The sequence below is a fragment of the Lipophrys pholis genome, assembly GCF_963383615.2.
Source record: "Lipophrys pholis genome assembly, chromosome: 10".
NCBI lineage: Eukaryota > Metazoa > Chordata > Actinopteri > Blenniiformes > Blenniidae > Lipophrys > Lipophrys pholis.
Genome location: NC_137640.1, coordinates 18,964,629 through 18,979,865, shown reverse-complemented (window position 1 = coordinate 18,979,865; position 15,237 = coordinate 18,964,629). Strand labels below are relative to the sequence as shown.

General features: G+C 38.8%; 1 protein-coding gene across 1 annotated transcript; it reads left to right on the top strand.

The window, feature by feature from the left end:
* The first annotated feature begins 322 nt into the window (after positions 1–322).
* Positions 323–4,674, top strand: ptgs2b (prostaglandin-endoperoxide synthase 2b). The gene is made up of 10 exons (XM_080472773.1): positions 323–477; positions 680–796; positions 896–1,039; positions 1,184–1,327; positions 1,548–1,729; positions 1,817–1,900; positions 1,985–2,231; positions 2,534–2,820; positions 2,924–3,071; positions 3,643–4,674. The coding sequence occupies exons 1-10, from the start codon at positions 417–419 to the stop codon at positions 4,053–4,055; spliced, it is 1,827 nt and encodes a 608-aa protein (XP_080328899.1). The 5' UTR covers positions 323–416; the 3' UTR covers positions 4,056–4,674.
* The last annotated feature ends 10,563 nt before the right edge of the window (positions 4,675–15,237 follow it).

Sequence of the window (15,237 nt, the reverse complement as noted above, 5' to 3'; positions counted from 1 at the left end):
TTCTGCATATCTAATTATGATTCATTATTTTTAGTAATCCGGGGATTTCGGAATTTAAAAAAAAAAGTAATATTCACACCTGAAAGAATGATGATTAAATTTGCTTTGTGAAATTTTGGTGATTATCAGGAAGAAAAAAAATTGGAAAAAATGCTTATTAGTGACTCTGACTAAGAACATAGTTTGGGTTGTGAAAGAAACCAGACACCCAAGGTAGTTCAGATAAGTTGGGACACACGTCCGCTCCATTCATGAAAAAAAAAAAAAAGCTGACGTCAGAGGCGTGAGGATATAAAAATCGGCTGTGCGCAGGTTTGGATTTGAACAGAAAACTTTCAGCTTCAGAGCGACGCCACAGCGGGAGAGAGGAGCCAAACGAAAGACTGACAGAAAACACTTGACCAAGTCTTTGGAGCATGAACAGACTCACATTTGCGGTTTTCCTGTTGGCACTGGGTTTTCTTGTCTGCGAAGGGGGTAAGAGAAACTTTCAATCCCACAGACGTCAATCCGACGGTTTAAACCTTGAATTCAAATAAGAAGAGGCCTGACAAATATGTTAATTTCTAAAATTGCCCTTTAATCAGAATATGTTTTGACATGTTCTTATTATTGTCAGACTTGTATAATATATTTGTTTTGAATTGTTAATCAATGTCCCACCTTTTGTCTCACACAGGTAATCCATGTTGCTCAGATCCATGCCAGAACAGGGGTGTTTGCACAGCAATGGGCTCGGATAATTATGAGTGTGACTGCACACGTACAGGCTATTATGGACAAAACTGCTCTACTCGTAAGTATGATAAGCACACATGAGGTGGATTTCAAATGAGAGGGTATATCTGTTGTAAAGATTGTAAGTTGATTAAATTTCTCTATTGACTTCTGACAGCGGAATTCCTCACCTGGCTCAAAGTGTCTCTAAAACCATCGCCCAACACCATCCACCATCTCCTCACGCATTTTAAGGGCTTCTGGAACATCATCAACAACATCTCATTTTTGAGGGATGGCATCATGAGATATGTGCTGACATGTAAGTCTCTTTAGCTGTAGGCACATTTAAAAGTATTGGAAGCTTCTCTGTAGCACATTAAATCATTTGTATGTGCTGTTTGCACAAAAGCAGCTGTAAAGTTCATGCAAATTAAAATGTAATGTAATTTTTGTTCCTCTTTAGCTCGATCCCACTTCATTGACAGTCCTCCAACTTATAATGCGGATTATGGTTACAAAAACTGGGAAGCCTACTCCAATCTTTCCTACTATACACGCACCCTCCCCCCTGTGCCGGAGGATTGCCCAACCCCTATGGGAGTAGTAGGTGAGTACATTCTAGCTGCAGTTAGAAAACCAGTTTTGTCAGATTTTTGAATAATGATAGCTCTTGGTCCTATTACATCATGGGAAACTGCAAATTGAAAAAAGTTTTATTTCGGAAAAATATAAAAAGGCTTTTACAAAACATATAGTAACTAGTTTATAAAAAGCTTTAAATTCCCTGCTCATTGAATGAATGCTTACTGGGATGCTTTTGTTTCCAGGTAAAAAGGAACTGCCTGACGTCAAAGTTTTGGCTGAAAAGCTCCTGGTCAGAAGACAGTTTATTCCAGATCCACAAGGCACCAGCTTGATGTTTGCATTTTTTGCCCAGCATTTTACCCACCAGTTCTTCAAATCTGATATGAAGAAAGGACCTGCTTTTACCCTGGCTCAGGGTCACGGGGTGAGTGTGGCACCAGAGTGGAAAAAGACTCAGTTTGTGTAAGAAAAATTGTTACATATGTCTAATGGATGTTGTTTACTCTTTCAGGTGGACCTAAACCACATTTATGGTGACAACCTGGAGAGGCAACACAAGCTCAGGCTCTTCAAGGACGGCAAACTCAAATATCAGGTATGAGATAAACCAGCTGCTGTCCGGATATCCAGATCCCTTCAGACCACACATGCGGCTCATATTTGCCTCATAACTCTACAGGTTCTGGATGGAGAGGTTTACCCCCCAACGGTGAAGGAAATTGGCGTGGACATGCACTATCCTCCTCATGTCCCAGACTCCCACCGCTTCGCTGTCGGCCATGAGGCGTTCGGTCTGGTCCCGGGTCTGATGATGTATGCCACGATCTGGCTTCGCGAACACAACAGAGTCTGTGATGTGCTGAAGGAGATTCACCCTGACTGGGATGATGAAAGGCTTTTCCAGACCACACGGCTCATCCTGATTGGTAAGAATTTTTTACATCAGCAGAGAACTTATCGAGAAATTTGCTGTTCTGTAACTGAAAAAGTAACACTAAACTGAATAGAGTTGCAGAGGATGAAGGTTTCAATAGAAGAAGTTGTACGTTTTATTGTTGTAATTATTAACCAGTAACCTTTGTTGCATTCATAACAGAAAGATGTTTTTTTTTTGCATGACTTATTTTATTATATACATGACTTTTTTTTTTTTATGACTTATTGTATTGGAAAAAGGAACTCACAATTTTAACATCCGCATTTTTTATTCTAATTATCTGTCCTGTAGGTGAGACCATCAAGATTGTGATTGAGGACTATGTGCAACATTTGAGTGGATATCACTTCAAGCTCAAGTTCGACCCTGAGCTGCTCTTTAACCAGCGTTTCCAGTACCAGAATCGCATTGCATCTGAGTTCAACACCTTGTACCACTGGCACCCTCTGATGCCTGATAGTTTCCACATCGAGGAGAAAGATTACAGCTACAAACAGTTTGTCTTCAACAACTCTGTTGTGACAGAGCATGGCATCAACAACCTGGTGGAGTCATTTACCAAACAGATTGCTGGACGGGTAAGAACTATTAATACTGTCAAAGTAATAACAAATCAGAGTGAGAATGTGATACTGCTGTTGTTTGGACAATCTACTTAACATTTCTTTTTTTCTTTGTTAGGTTGCAGGTGGCAGAAATGTCCCAGGACCTGTCTTGTATGTGGCCATTAAGTCAATAGAGCACAGCCGGCAAATGCGATACCAGTCTCTGAATGCCTACAGGAAACGGTTTTCCTTGAAACCCTACAGTTCATTTGAAGACTTAACAGGTGAGACAAATTAAACATCATTCAATGCACTTAATACAAATGACATTAGTAGAAGAATGAAGAAGTTACGAGTAACATTTCTGGCTAAGACCACATCTTGCTTTAACAGAATGGTCATTATCTGATTTCGGGAAAATTAGCTTGAAAAAATATTTCCAAATGCTGCAGTTGAGGCCAACCATTGTTTACTTAAGCTTAAGGAAGTGGTTTTTGGACTGTTTCAGTTACCGGCAGCTTTGGAAGTTAGATATTTATTTCCGTGTCTCTAAGTGCCAGATGTTCATTTCTTCTTTACTAGTGTAAGCAGATTGTCATCACAGAGAAGAAGATATAAGCAGACCTCCTGTTTTGGAGGAGAAGATTTAAATTTCTCAAAACATGAGGATTTCATGTTGATTAAAAACCTACTGTGATGTACCAGTTAAAAAAGAAATATTTGTCTGAGGAGACGGCCAGCTCATAGTAAAAAGAAATATCATCAAATCAATTCAAGCACAAACATAATATTTACAGTCACTGCAAGCTGAGCCAGTGTGAGATTCCTAATTTTTCTTCATATTATTTTATTCAGGTGATAAAGAAATGGCGTCTGTGCTGGAGGAGCTGTACGGGCATGTTGATGCTGTGGAGCTCTACCCTGGCCTGCTGGTGGAGAAACCCAGACCCAATGCTATCTTTGGGGAGACCATGGTTGAGATGGGGGCACCTTACTCCCTCAAGGGCTTGATGGGAAATCCAATCTGCTCCCCTGAATACTGGAAGCCCAGCACATTCGGAGGCAGTGTGGGATTCAACATCGTCAACACCGCCTCCCTACAGAATCTAGTCTGTAATAACGTGCGGGGTCCCTGTCCTTTGGCTTCTTTTCATGTGCCAGATGTTAAAGAGACGGGATCCATAATCATTAACTCAAGCACGTCACACTCGGATGGCAGTGACATCAACCCCACAGTCATTTTAAAAGAAAGAACTACTGAGCTCTAATGTAAAAAAGTAATACATTTTTGGTAATTTTATTAGTTCAATATTTATTTATTTATTTCATATTTATTATATTTGTATTTATAGCATACTATTAAAAAAATGCAAAAACTTTATTTCTGTGTAATTGTGTGCATATTTGTTTTTGTTTTTTTGTTTTTACTAAGAAAAGTCTGTGGTTATGTTTATTTATTGACATTCATTGTACTTTAAGTTATTGTCACAGCAACTTGATACTTGAATAATAGTTTACAGTTTCAACTGTGCATTTATGTGTCTTGCACTCAAATGTTTCCTGAGTTTAACTGCTACACTTCCATTGTTGTACATGGACTTAAATGGCTTTTCAAGTACACATCTATAGAGTTTTATGGGACACAGAGTCGTGGCCCAGTTTAGTGCTGGTTCTTCACAAAGACTGTGTTGAATTGATTTAACATGCATTAAGAAACATTCCTGTGTTAGCATCATCTGTTCTGTCTGTGTGTTGTGAGAATAATTTAAAATGTTACGAACTTGTTGCTCCTTGTAATGTGGGTTTATTTTGCCCTCAGTGCCTGCTGACTTGAAAGTTTTACTCCAATAAAAGCTGATCAGAAATGATTGACATTTCTCAGAAATGAACAGTTTTCACTTCGTGTTTCATTGTGTTTTGTCATATTGTGTCTGGCCTAACGGTAACAATGGGGAAATGAAAGCAATTACTAAAATGATCATAATTACTTTTCTTGCAAGTACAATGTTCCTTCCATTTGCTCTATGGCAACAACAAGAGACAACAATAAAGGAACAATAAGCAGACTTACAAAACACTGACACTCACAAACCTCGGCTGTTAAGATGTTGCACAATCATGTCTGACATGTGTGAATCAGTTTCACCCCACTGTCTCTCCCAGCAACGTTTTGCCTGAGACTTTCAGATTGATCTTGTCCAACAGTCAACGTCACGATGACTCACAAACCATTTTAAATAATTTTACGTGAAATGTTGGTGGGGTGTATAATTATCGCAAAAGGTTAAATTGTGTGTTGACATTTTTTTTTTTTAATTCAGATTTTAAAACCTTAAACGATTGTCCAAATGAAAATATGAACAGCCTTTTTGATCCAAAAATACAAAACTAAAACTTAACAAAGCCACAAGTAGAAGATAATGACTAGAATATAATTTTCAAAATCCTATTTCAGCATGGGGCAGTTATTCGTATTTGCTTATTTTTAAGAATAATTGTTTAAAGATATAGTCTGAGCATTGTATTTTACTATTTTTATTCTACTTATTTTGATATGTTTGTGTTATGATATTTATCAGGGTGTGTGTGAAGCAGTTTCCAATGCCATCACCCAACAAATTATATAAATTCATTCATTCATTTTCATTTACTTCCGCTTATCCGTTTCCAGGTCGCGGGGGTGACAGTCCGAGCACCGTCACCCAGATCACAATGCACCGCTTAAGAACCTTCCTGCAGGTGGTGAGCCCACGGGAAGGTGACGCCCGGCGTGGGCCACGAACCCACTACCCCTGAGATTGTGAGTCTCATGCTCTACCAACTGAGCTAGCCGGGGGTATTATATAAATGTTGTAAGCAATTTAAACAGAAAGTTTGATAATAAGGCACCGCTGTGTCTTTACCAGAGTGTAAGCATCAGAAGATCATTACTGATAGATAAGGTCCAATTCTGGAAAAAAGAGCAGCGGATGAAGCTGCTCACAGGATCAGCAGCAGCAATGAAAGTGGTATGTAGAATATGACGAAATGAAGCCTACTCAGGGGTTTATCTTTTTCTTTTTCTTTTTTTTGTAACACATCTTCCCCTATGTGCCTTTGGCCTTCTTAAAACAGAGGCAGCTGGAGAGCTTTTACTTTCAACGCATGAGATAAAACATGTACACGCTTGTCGAGCTTGAAGAGATCTGCATGATGAGATGTAATCAGGCAGAATCTTCTTTCTTTACATAGAAGCTGTGGGTACATAAATAAGCTTGTTGATTTTGGTGCACTGCTATAACACATGCTTTTTGGAGTGTAATAGTGAAGAAATTGGAGAACTACTACGCGCTGTCTTTCATGGAATTCCCATCTGTAAAACTTTCCAAAAGTTCAGAGACACTCTTCCGGGAAAGTGTTTGGAGAGCACAAAAAAAACAAAAAGGGCTTTTTACTGTATGTGAGGTGTGAGGAATAGCACCCTGTCCAAAAGCATACAGGAAACCCTGCCTCATGAGGACTGGCTGGTGGTCTGACCGAGGGATGATGTTGGATTATTTCTCGGCTGCTCGCTCCAAAACAAACTTTGTGGAAGGAATGTTGACGTGATCAGTGGCACAAAGCGGTGAGTCAGGTCACCAGACTTTATTCCCTCCAAACACAGACATTGACAAGGTAAATTTTCCCATCCATTCATACATTTCTTACAACTGACACAGAGAACACATTTACACTCTCCTTTCTTACTGGGCAATGAGGGGTTTCAATCACACACCCACACACACCCACACACACACACACACACACACACACACACACACACACACACACACACACACACACACACACACACACACACACACACACACACACACACACACACACACACACGCACACGCACACACACACACACACACACACACACACACGCACACACACAAAAGTGATGAAATCGCATTAATTAAGTCATGTGCATTGACTGTCATCTCAGCTGAACCTCAGGGATGGTTCCTCTTCCAACGCATAATCTTTGTCTTGTGCTTCAAAGGATGAGGCATAGGATTCCTCCTGTCAGAGGCTGTCAGTCCATCACGGCATGAAAATGACCTAATTATGTGTGCACTATTATTATTCCATTGTGCATGAATGTGTGGCGTGCTCAGATCACGATCTATGAGATTTGAACATTGGAACACATCTTGCTTTGTGCAGGAGTAATGAGCATGGGCAGGCAGTGGGCCCTGGAACGGGAGAACATCAGCAGAACTCGGTGTGAGTTTTCCTTCTGACCGCTTCTGGACCTCCCTGGAACCAAACACAGTGTGAAGACTACGCCTGAAACCGGAGTTACGTGACGCCTTGCAGGTGGCAGTGACTGGGGTCAACTGGGAGCTTATAGCAGTCACTTCAGCACGTGAAACATACAGACATCTAATCTATGCTTCATTTATGCAATGTGGAGTCACAGGCGCCCAGGCCTGCAGCTGCTGCTGAGCGACCCTGCACAGGTCGCCGATCTACCTCACAGCTACCATGGAGACAGACACAATCACTCACACACATCCTTACCTACAGGCAATTTACAGTTACAAGCTGAGTTAACAACCCACCATGTAGCCACCGATAATCCAATAAAACCGAATTGGGCGAATTGGGCATATGGATACTTTCTCAGTAGCTTAAGCGTATATTCTGGTTACACATAGAGACAGAAGATTGAAATTTAGTATTTGTTGCGTACATTTTAACCTTAAATAATGCACAGGTATGGCTTTTAGAAATGCACTGAAAACTCTCACTCTGGCATCTATGGGATGTTTTAAAATTGCAAATGAAAATTTGTAGATCAACAAAAAAACATTTTCCAAAGGCCAAATCAATATTTTAAAGAGGCGTTATCTCAGCAAAAAGACTTTGCTTTCTGAGTTCTAACTTACTTGAGGCTTTTTGTAGTTTCCAAAAGTCAAACAGGAAGCACATTTTCCAGCTCTTAGGACCCTCTACCCTTGTCATTAAAAATGCAAACTTGTCCCTTTGATAGTTAGATCAGGAAACATATTATTTCTTGGTTATGATATTGTAGATTTATATTACCAAGAAACCCTACAGAGGGCAATTTTCACTCAGTTTAAATATCCATATGAACAGTCTTTTCAAAAGGAATAGTTTATTGCAAGTAAAAATGACTAAGAACCAGTAACTCAGTCGTTAATCATTAAGTATGGGATGTCTTGTTTCAACAAGCTATCACCCCTGTGAAGGTGAGTCTGGTGTCTGTTTTAAGTGTCGCGTTCAGTTCTGCAAATGTTAGACCAGTTAGTTCTATTTAAATAGTTGTCTGATATCTTGCAGCATACAGATGCATCAATGCTCTGTTTGACACAACCTAATATCAATAACAGCTAACGAATTAAACTAATATCAATGTCATATTATGATTTAGATGCAATTATTTGCCCATTTACTGAATTTTAATGAAAAACTTATTTTTTTTTTTCAATCTGAATTGCAAATTTTATAATAGTAATTGTTTGCTAGTTACTTAACTGCCAACAGGACAGGCATTATGTGAGATGATTTTAGAAATCAATGGATAAATTCATAGATTTGTTTTGCCTTTACAGACTTAAATTTTGACTCAGTGATAATAAACTGAAGGAATAAACACCTTTCTGGCAGCAAAAATACAATTATGCAATGAAATCTTTTGGATTCGTATTGCAATGGCAGTGAATTGAATGTTTGTATACAGTAGAGAAAAATTTGATGCCGCGCACATGGTGATGGTGTTCCAAAATATTCAACCGTGCGTAGGTGGGAGGACTTTCCTTGATATCATCACCTGACTGCCTATGCTGAGGCCCCACAGCTATGACAAGTGTCTTGTTCCTGTTACGGTAGTCCTCCCGCCATGGGAAAACTCGTTTGTCATTACCAATGATGTCATTGTTTCTAAATGAGGGTAGTTTCACTTGACACAGTCATACAAACAACATTTTCTCCATGCCTTTGTGAGCACTCAAAGGTTTAGATCATAGTGAATGTTGTTATAAAAAGCCTGAAGCACATTGTATGTTGGCCTGGTAAGATTCCTATAGATGGACATATTCACAAAAATGTTTTTTTTTTGTTGTTTTTTTATAGGTTTGGCCAATTTTTTTTAATACTTTAAATCTGTAAAGAAAGAAAAAAAAAACGAGCGGAAGTTAATCCTGAAAGTCTGGATCAAACTGTCAATGTGTCACTTAAAGGGGACATATCATGCTAAATCCACTTTTTTAGCCCTTAAATGCATTTTGTTGTATATTTAGAGTGTTTAGAAGTACAGAAAAGTTCAAAGTAGTCTCTTCAGGTGCTCCGTTGATATCTTTATATTCTGTTTTGGTCATATTTTGCGATCGGTTTCGATTTTTCTATTCTCTATTACGTTTTTTGAACAATGACGTCACAGTATTCTCAGCGGAACTGCCAAATTAGGACATCGACATTTCGAGCAATCCGCCATTTTTGTTTCTCGCTGCGATTTTGTAGTCCAACCGAAGTTACGAGAGGATAAGTGGAAATGTTCGGTTGTTGGATGTAGTAACCCACAAGCTTCGTTACACCGTCTCCCAGCATCAGAACCTTTTCGAAGTGCCTGGTTGAGTTTTATTTTTCACAGAAATGTACCCACATCTGTGGGTAAGGTCATTTTTGTGTGCGCGAAGCACTTTAAGGACGACTGCTTCAGCAACCTCCGCCAGTATAAAGAAGGATTTGCCGAAAGACTTGGTCTGATTGAGCGGTCAGTTCCTTCTATCTATGGAGACGACGAACAGAGCACTTCGGTAAGCTGTATATAACGCTAAAAAGTGTGATGATAAGACGTCCCTGTCATTGTTTTGTTAGCATTAGCAGTTGCACCGTCTTCATATGTTAGCGCTGTGTGCTCGTTTTAGATTATAATGTAACTTCTGTGTTAAATAGTCGTTGTAATACAGGCAGTATTGTAGTAGTGGGCATGGATGGAGAAGTTAGTGTAAATATAGTAACACACCATTGCGTTACATCCATATGAAGACGTTGTTCTGTAGGTGCATCATCGTCATTTTCATCTCGCTCCGCCGGGTCCGACTCTGGCTCCAACATGTATGGCTGGATGGACAAATCTTCCGTTGTTGACATTTTGTAAATAATGTGTGAATATAAAGTTTCTGCGCCGCTAGATAATTGTATCTGTTCTATCAAACTACAAAGATGGCCGAACAGGGTGACGTTGAACCGAGTGTCACCTCTGCAACCTGGAGAGGAGGCGGGGTATGAAGTGTCTCATTTGCATTTGAAGAGACCGCCCCAAAACGAGTTGCTCTCAGAAGCACATCAGAAAAGGGGTTGAAAAGGGGCCTGTGGAGCTATAATAATGAGGAATTCAGACCCAAGCATTGCAGTTTCGCGTTGTATAGACCACAACTGTATGATTTATATGTAAAAAGGAAGGATTTAAAAGCATGATATGTCTCCTTTAAGAGATTACACAGGATTTAAACTGTAAGGTAAGAAGGTAGGGAAAGGCTAGAGATTAATAATACTACACACACACACACACACACACACACACACACACACACACACACACACACACACACACACACACACACACACACACACACACACACTAGCAAGAAATCCTAAATGAATTAGAGGAAATAGACATTGAATGACAAATATAGAAATGATGGATTATGATATACAACAACTAGATTATTTGCAAGAAATACATCTGAAGTGAACGTACAAATAATTACTGAAAGAGAACAAGGGAACAAAGTTTGTGTCCTCCACTCTTTGCCAAGATCAAACCCTCATAGTGTGCACGTCTCTGTGACTTTCGACGAGGAGATATTCCCGGTATGGCATTGTTTCCACTCCCAATCAGCCCGCATATTTCACCTGCGTGTACAGCAAAGGAGTGTCAGTCACACAGAAACTACCCAATACCAAATAACTGAGCCATTTATGGGCAAACAGGTGTAAACAAAGCATCGTCTTCTAAAACACTATGTCACAGGATTAGAATACAACATAATAAAAACACTATAAAAAACCAGCTGTTAAAATGATAGTGATCAGATGAACATGCAGTCATGTCATATCATCAACACACACTCACTCCAAGCAGCCGCTGACTCATCAGACGTACACTCTCATCACTACATCGTACATGACCATCTGGGGCCCTAAAGAAGCAGACATAGTAAATCACTTCACATACCAGAGATGTTACAGATGATCTCTGTTTACTAAGTCCTGCACTTAAACTGATAAGAATCATTCTCTGAAACCTGAAACTCAGGAACTTCAACAATCGTTCTCACAGGTTCAGCAGTGATTTTGTGACTACAAAACACAGACGGAAGTCTTTTCACGTTAGAACAATAATTTTCAATACAATTGATCAAAAGGTAATTGGTCACTCCTATTGTTTTCAAATAGATCAACTCTAAAATTCGATATTATAACTCTACAATGAAACTTTGTTCGAATACTATCAGAAACGCAACAAATGCTTCAGCAATGACCAAAATGCCGGGTGAAACCCAAACCATGTGGATCAATGAAATAAAGCTCAAATTGCCAAGAACAAAACTCTTTTTTTCCTTTAACCTAAACATTATAGAAGTGTACATTTTGTCACAATGCTTCTCTTATTCGGTCTCTATGTTTGCGCAGTGGTGAACTGCTGTACCTTGTCTTGGTTGCAGTACCAAGTGACCCTGAAATGTTTGAAGCAGTATAAATGAGCGATGGATGAATTTGATTTATTTCATTTTGATTTCTTTGACAAGTATTGTGTCTGCTTGATGATATTTCTTTCGACCACAATATGAGACTCCAGCAATATGAGGAAAATGTTAATGTGTGTTTTTCCCAATAATCTAAACACTTCCCTGTGTGACTTTTTTTATGTCATGACTGAGCTTTGTGACTACAAATGTGAAATGTGAAACTTCCTATAACAGTGGGACGTATGACCTTTTTGAACACGTATCTATTAGCAACACAAATTATGTATGCTGATATAAATGAAAACCAACCTTATACTTTACATCACCATATTTATTGTAGATGCAGTTTTACAGAGGTGCAACAGTGTGATTAACTCCGGGGCAGTTTACCACGGGACAGCATAATATGCAATAAGTGTCTACATGAGTAGGTATTCAGGGTTGATCAATAAATTAAACTACCTGTTGATGATAATAGGGAACTGCATTAAACCTGATGTCTAGATAGAGATGTCAAGTGAATCTATCACTTCCAACGCTGTTGTGTACGAAGTGAGAACAATCATTCACCACGCTTCTTAACAGTCGTTGCCGCTCACTTCTGTTTTTTTATTTATTTTTTAAATATACTGGAAACAAATCTCTATTGGCATTTGAAAATGTAGTTACCCTTTAACAGAAAAAGCCTGTGTGGGTATTTAGTCTTCTTATGTGACTCATGAGTAAAACACAAATAAATGTAAATTTATAATTGACTGTTTCACACAGTTGTCGAAACCAAAAATAGGCACTGTATGTTTAAGTTTTACATCGCATGGGGTCAGTTAAGTTGCTGGTGTGTTTTTGTGTTTGCATTTGGCAAACCTTTAACTTTTCAAGGTGCTGACAGATTTATGTTAACACAGGTGTGCAAACTATTTCTTTCAAATAGGAGCTACAGTCGATTTGTCCTTTTAACCTGTACATAGAAAAGTATGCATACTCAAATAATATTGTCGCTTGAGAGTATATATCATAAGAGATGACACTGTCAGAAAAGATTACATTACAATGTTTTAATCATTCCTCATTAGACGGCTCAATCATGAATAGAAAAATGAATTAACCCTTGAATGGAATTAACATGAGCCATAAACAAGTAATACAAAATATACTGTATATTGATTGATAAAAAAGTAAAATGACAGCTGAAGCTTCTCCAGGCAAACCTTTTGGATATAAAACTTGTACATTTTGGGGGAAAATATACTGCCACCCTGCTCCCACAAATGACCAAACCACAAACACGCAATGAACATGCAAACTCCACACAGAAAAGCGACAACAGGTTCCGTCTTGTTGTTGTTATTGTTTGCTAACCACTGCAACACCATATCAGCCTTACATTAGAAGGTAAACAGAAAAAATGTGGGAAACGGCTCCTGTGAATCTGTCCAAGTTTAAATTAGCAACATCTCTCAGCAACTTTGGAGCTAAGGAATTGAAATAATACATAGTTTGTGTAATGTGTACACAAAGGAATAATTTGTGGTTTCAGAAGATGTGATTGTTTGTTAAAAAAAGACACCATTGGTTGACTGGCAACCTTAAAGAGTTTTGTGAGTTTGAAGTGCCCATCTTTTCAGTGCACTTAGGTAATTTTGATTTAGCACATTTTGTCTTGAGGGCAAATCTATGCTAAATTATATTTTTATTCATGCTGGGACACGTTCCGATAATCTGGAAAACCAAGAAAAGAATTCCGATCACGTTCCTCACTTTAAAGCTGAAGTTTTTGTGTCGTTGATTTCATATAAAACGTTTATTTCAAAGTGTGTGTGTGGCTTGCCTTCCTTGGGAGGAATCACAGAGCTTCAGGTAGAATTGAATGGTTTTCTACAGTACCGTGCTATTCCATCAGATATTAAGCACTCACTGCACACAGTCTTTTTTTAGCAGCTTCATCTTGAAAACTTCTGACCTCGAAGAAACCCAGAAGCAACTTCACACACTGTGTTCAGAAAATATCTTCTAATACCATATGGTGTCACATATCCCAATTGACCCTCACGACTTGTTGTCACTCTCTTGTGTTGCTCAGTGTTGTACTCAAACAGCTACTGATGACTCAGTCCTAACGGGTGACTTGCAAGGTGACGGTGATTTGATCGTGTCTTTTTCCCAGGTTACTAATCAGGTGTCACTACATCTCAGTCGGTGACACATCATGTGTATCTGGACTGCTCCTGCAAAAGAAATTCTATATTACACTATACTATATTGCAAGTTAATCTGTGTACTGGGTGACGCATATGAAGATGGTATAACATTTACAGTCCGCTGCAGTTGTGTGGGCAGCGGATGTCCCAAGGACCTGTCCTTGTCCACAAACAGAAGATGAAGGATTGGTTTCCGTGACAACAGTAATCTCTGTGTTGTCACAACATAATTGGTGACAGGTAACTAAGTCTGCACTCAAATTATTTCATCATACAAAATTCTACTTCCTCCAGTAGTCTCAGATTGCAACAAAAAGATCATGGATCGTGTTGTTCTATAACTATTTGGCACTCATGCTGAGAAAAACCTCAGAAAACCTACATCACATTTTATTTCATAAGTAATAATCAAAACATTCAGTTTGGTATCAAAGCTAAATGTGATTCTTTACATTATGGTCGTTTAAGAACAACAGATAAATAATAGAATAAATGGTAACATGATGAAGCAAGTGACTTTCCTTGTAGGCTAATGCCAAATCCTATAAAACTTCAGTTTTCTTCGGTTAAAGATCCTTAAAATTATAACTTTTTCTGGGACCTTATGGTGACAGTATAATTACTTGGTTAGTTTAAGAGGATGTATAACTATTTGTTCAATTTGTTGTTACAGCTGTTTATTCTTGGTTACGTCTGAGGATGAAGCCACTTACATTTCAAGCAGATCCAAACCACAGAGTTGACTAATTCTTTTAAAGTGAAGTCACATCAAAATATTGGGAACTTGGTGAACTCTAAAATATACTGCAAAGTGTGGAGGTATCCAAGTTCCCTTATACTTTTGACTGTCTTTAGGTAAAAGTACAGTTTATGTTACTGTAAAAAATCTGAAATTATTTGGTTATGATTACTTTTGAGATTTGATGGTTATTTAATTTGACTTCATTGCTTGGATATAAATGATAATATGTCCCTCAACAGGGGCTATTCATCACATAGACTGACCACTTTGGAAATAAGTGATATACCATCCCAACTATGACTGAGGACAGGATACACACTGGACAGGCTGCCAGTCCATCACAGGACAAACAATCACATGCACTCACAAGCACCTCGGAGCAATTCAGGGTGCCCAATGTACCTCACATGCATGTTTTTGGACTGTGGGAGGAAACCAGAGTACCAGGAGGAAACTCATGCATGCACGGGGAGAGCATGCAGTATCCAAACCCAGACCTTCTTGTTGTGAGGCGACAGTGCTAACCACTGCTCCACAGTGCCTCATTTGTTTATGGTTGAGCCATCACATGCAAAATGATCTACTCAATTGTTAGAATCCATCAGGAACATATCAACGATCCACGAATATGTTCAACGATCCACGAATATGTTCACACTGAAGAAGTTATTTCTAAGTTATTTTGTTTGTTGCTTATGTCATATTGTTCTTTCTCTTCTGTGTTTGGTTCACTTACTTCCTCAAGAAAGGGACCTTTCCCTTTCAG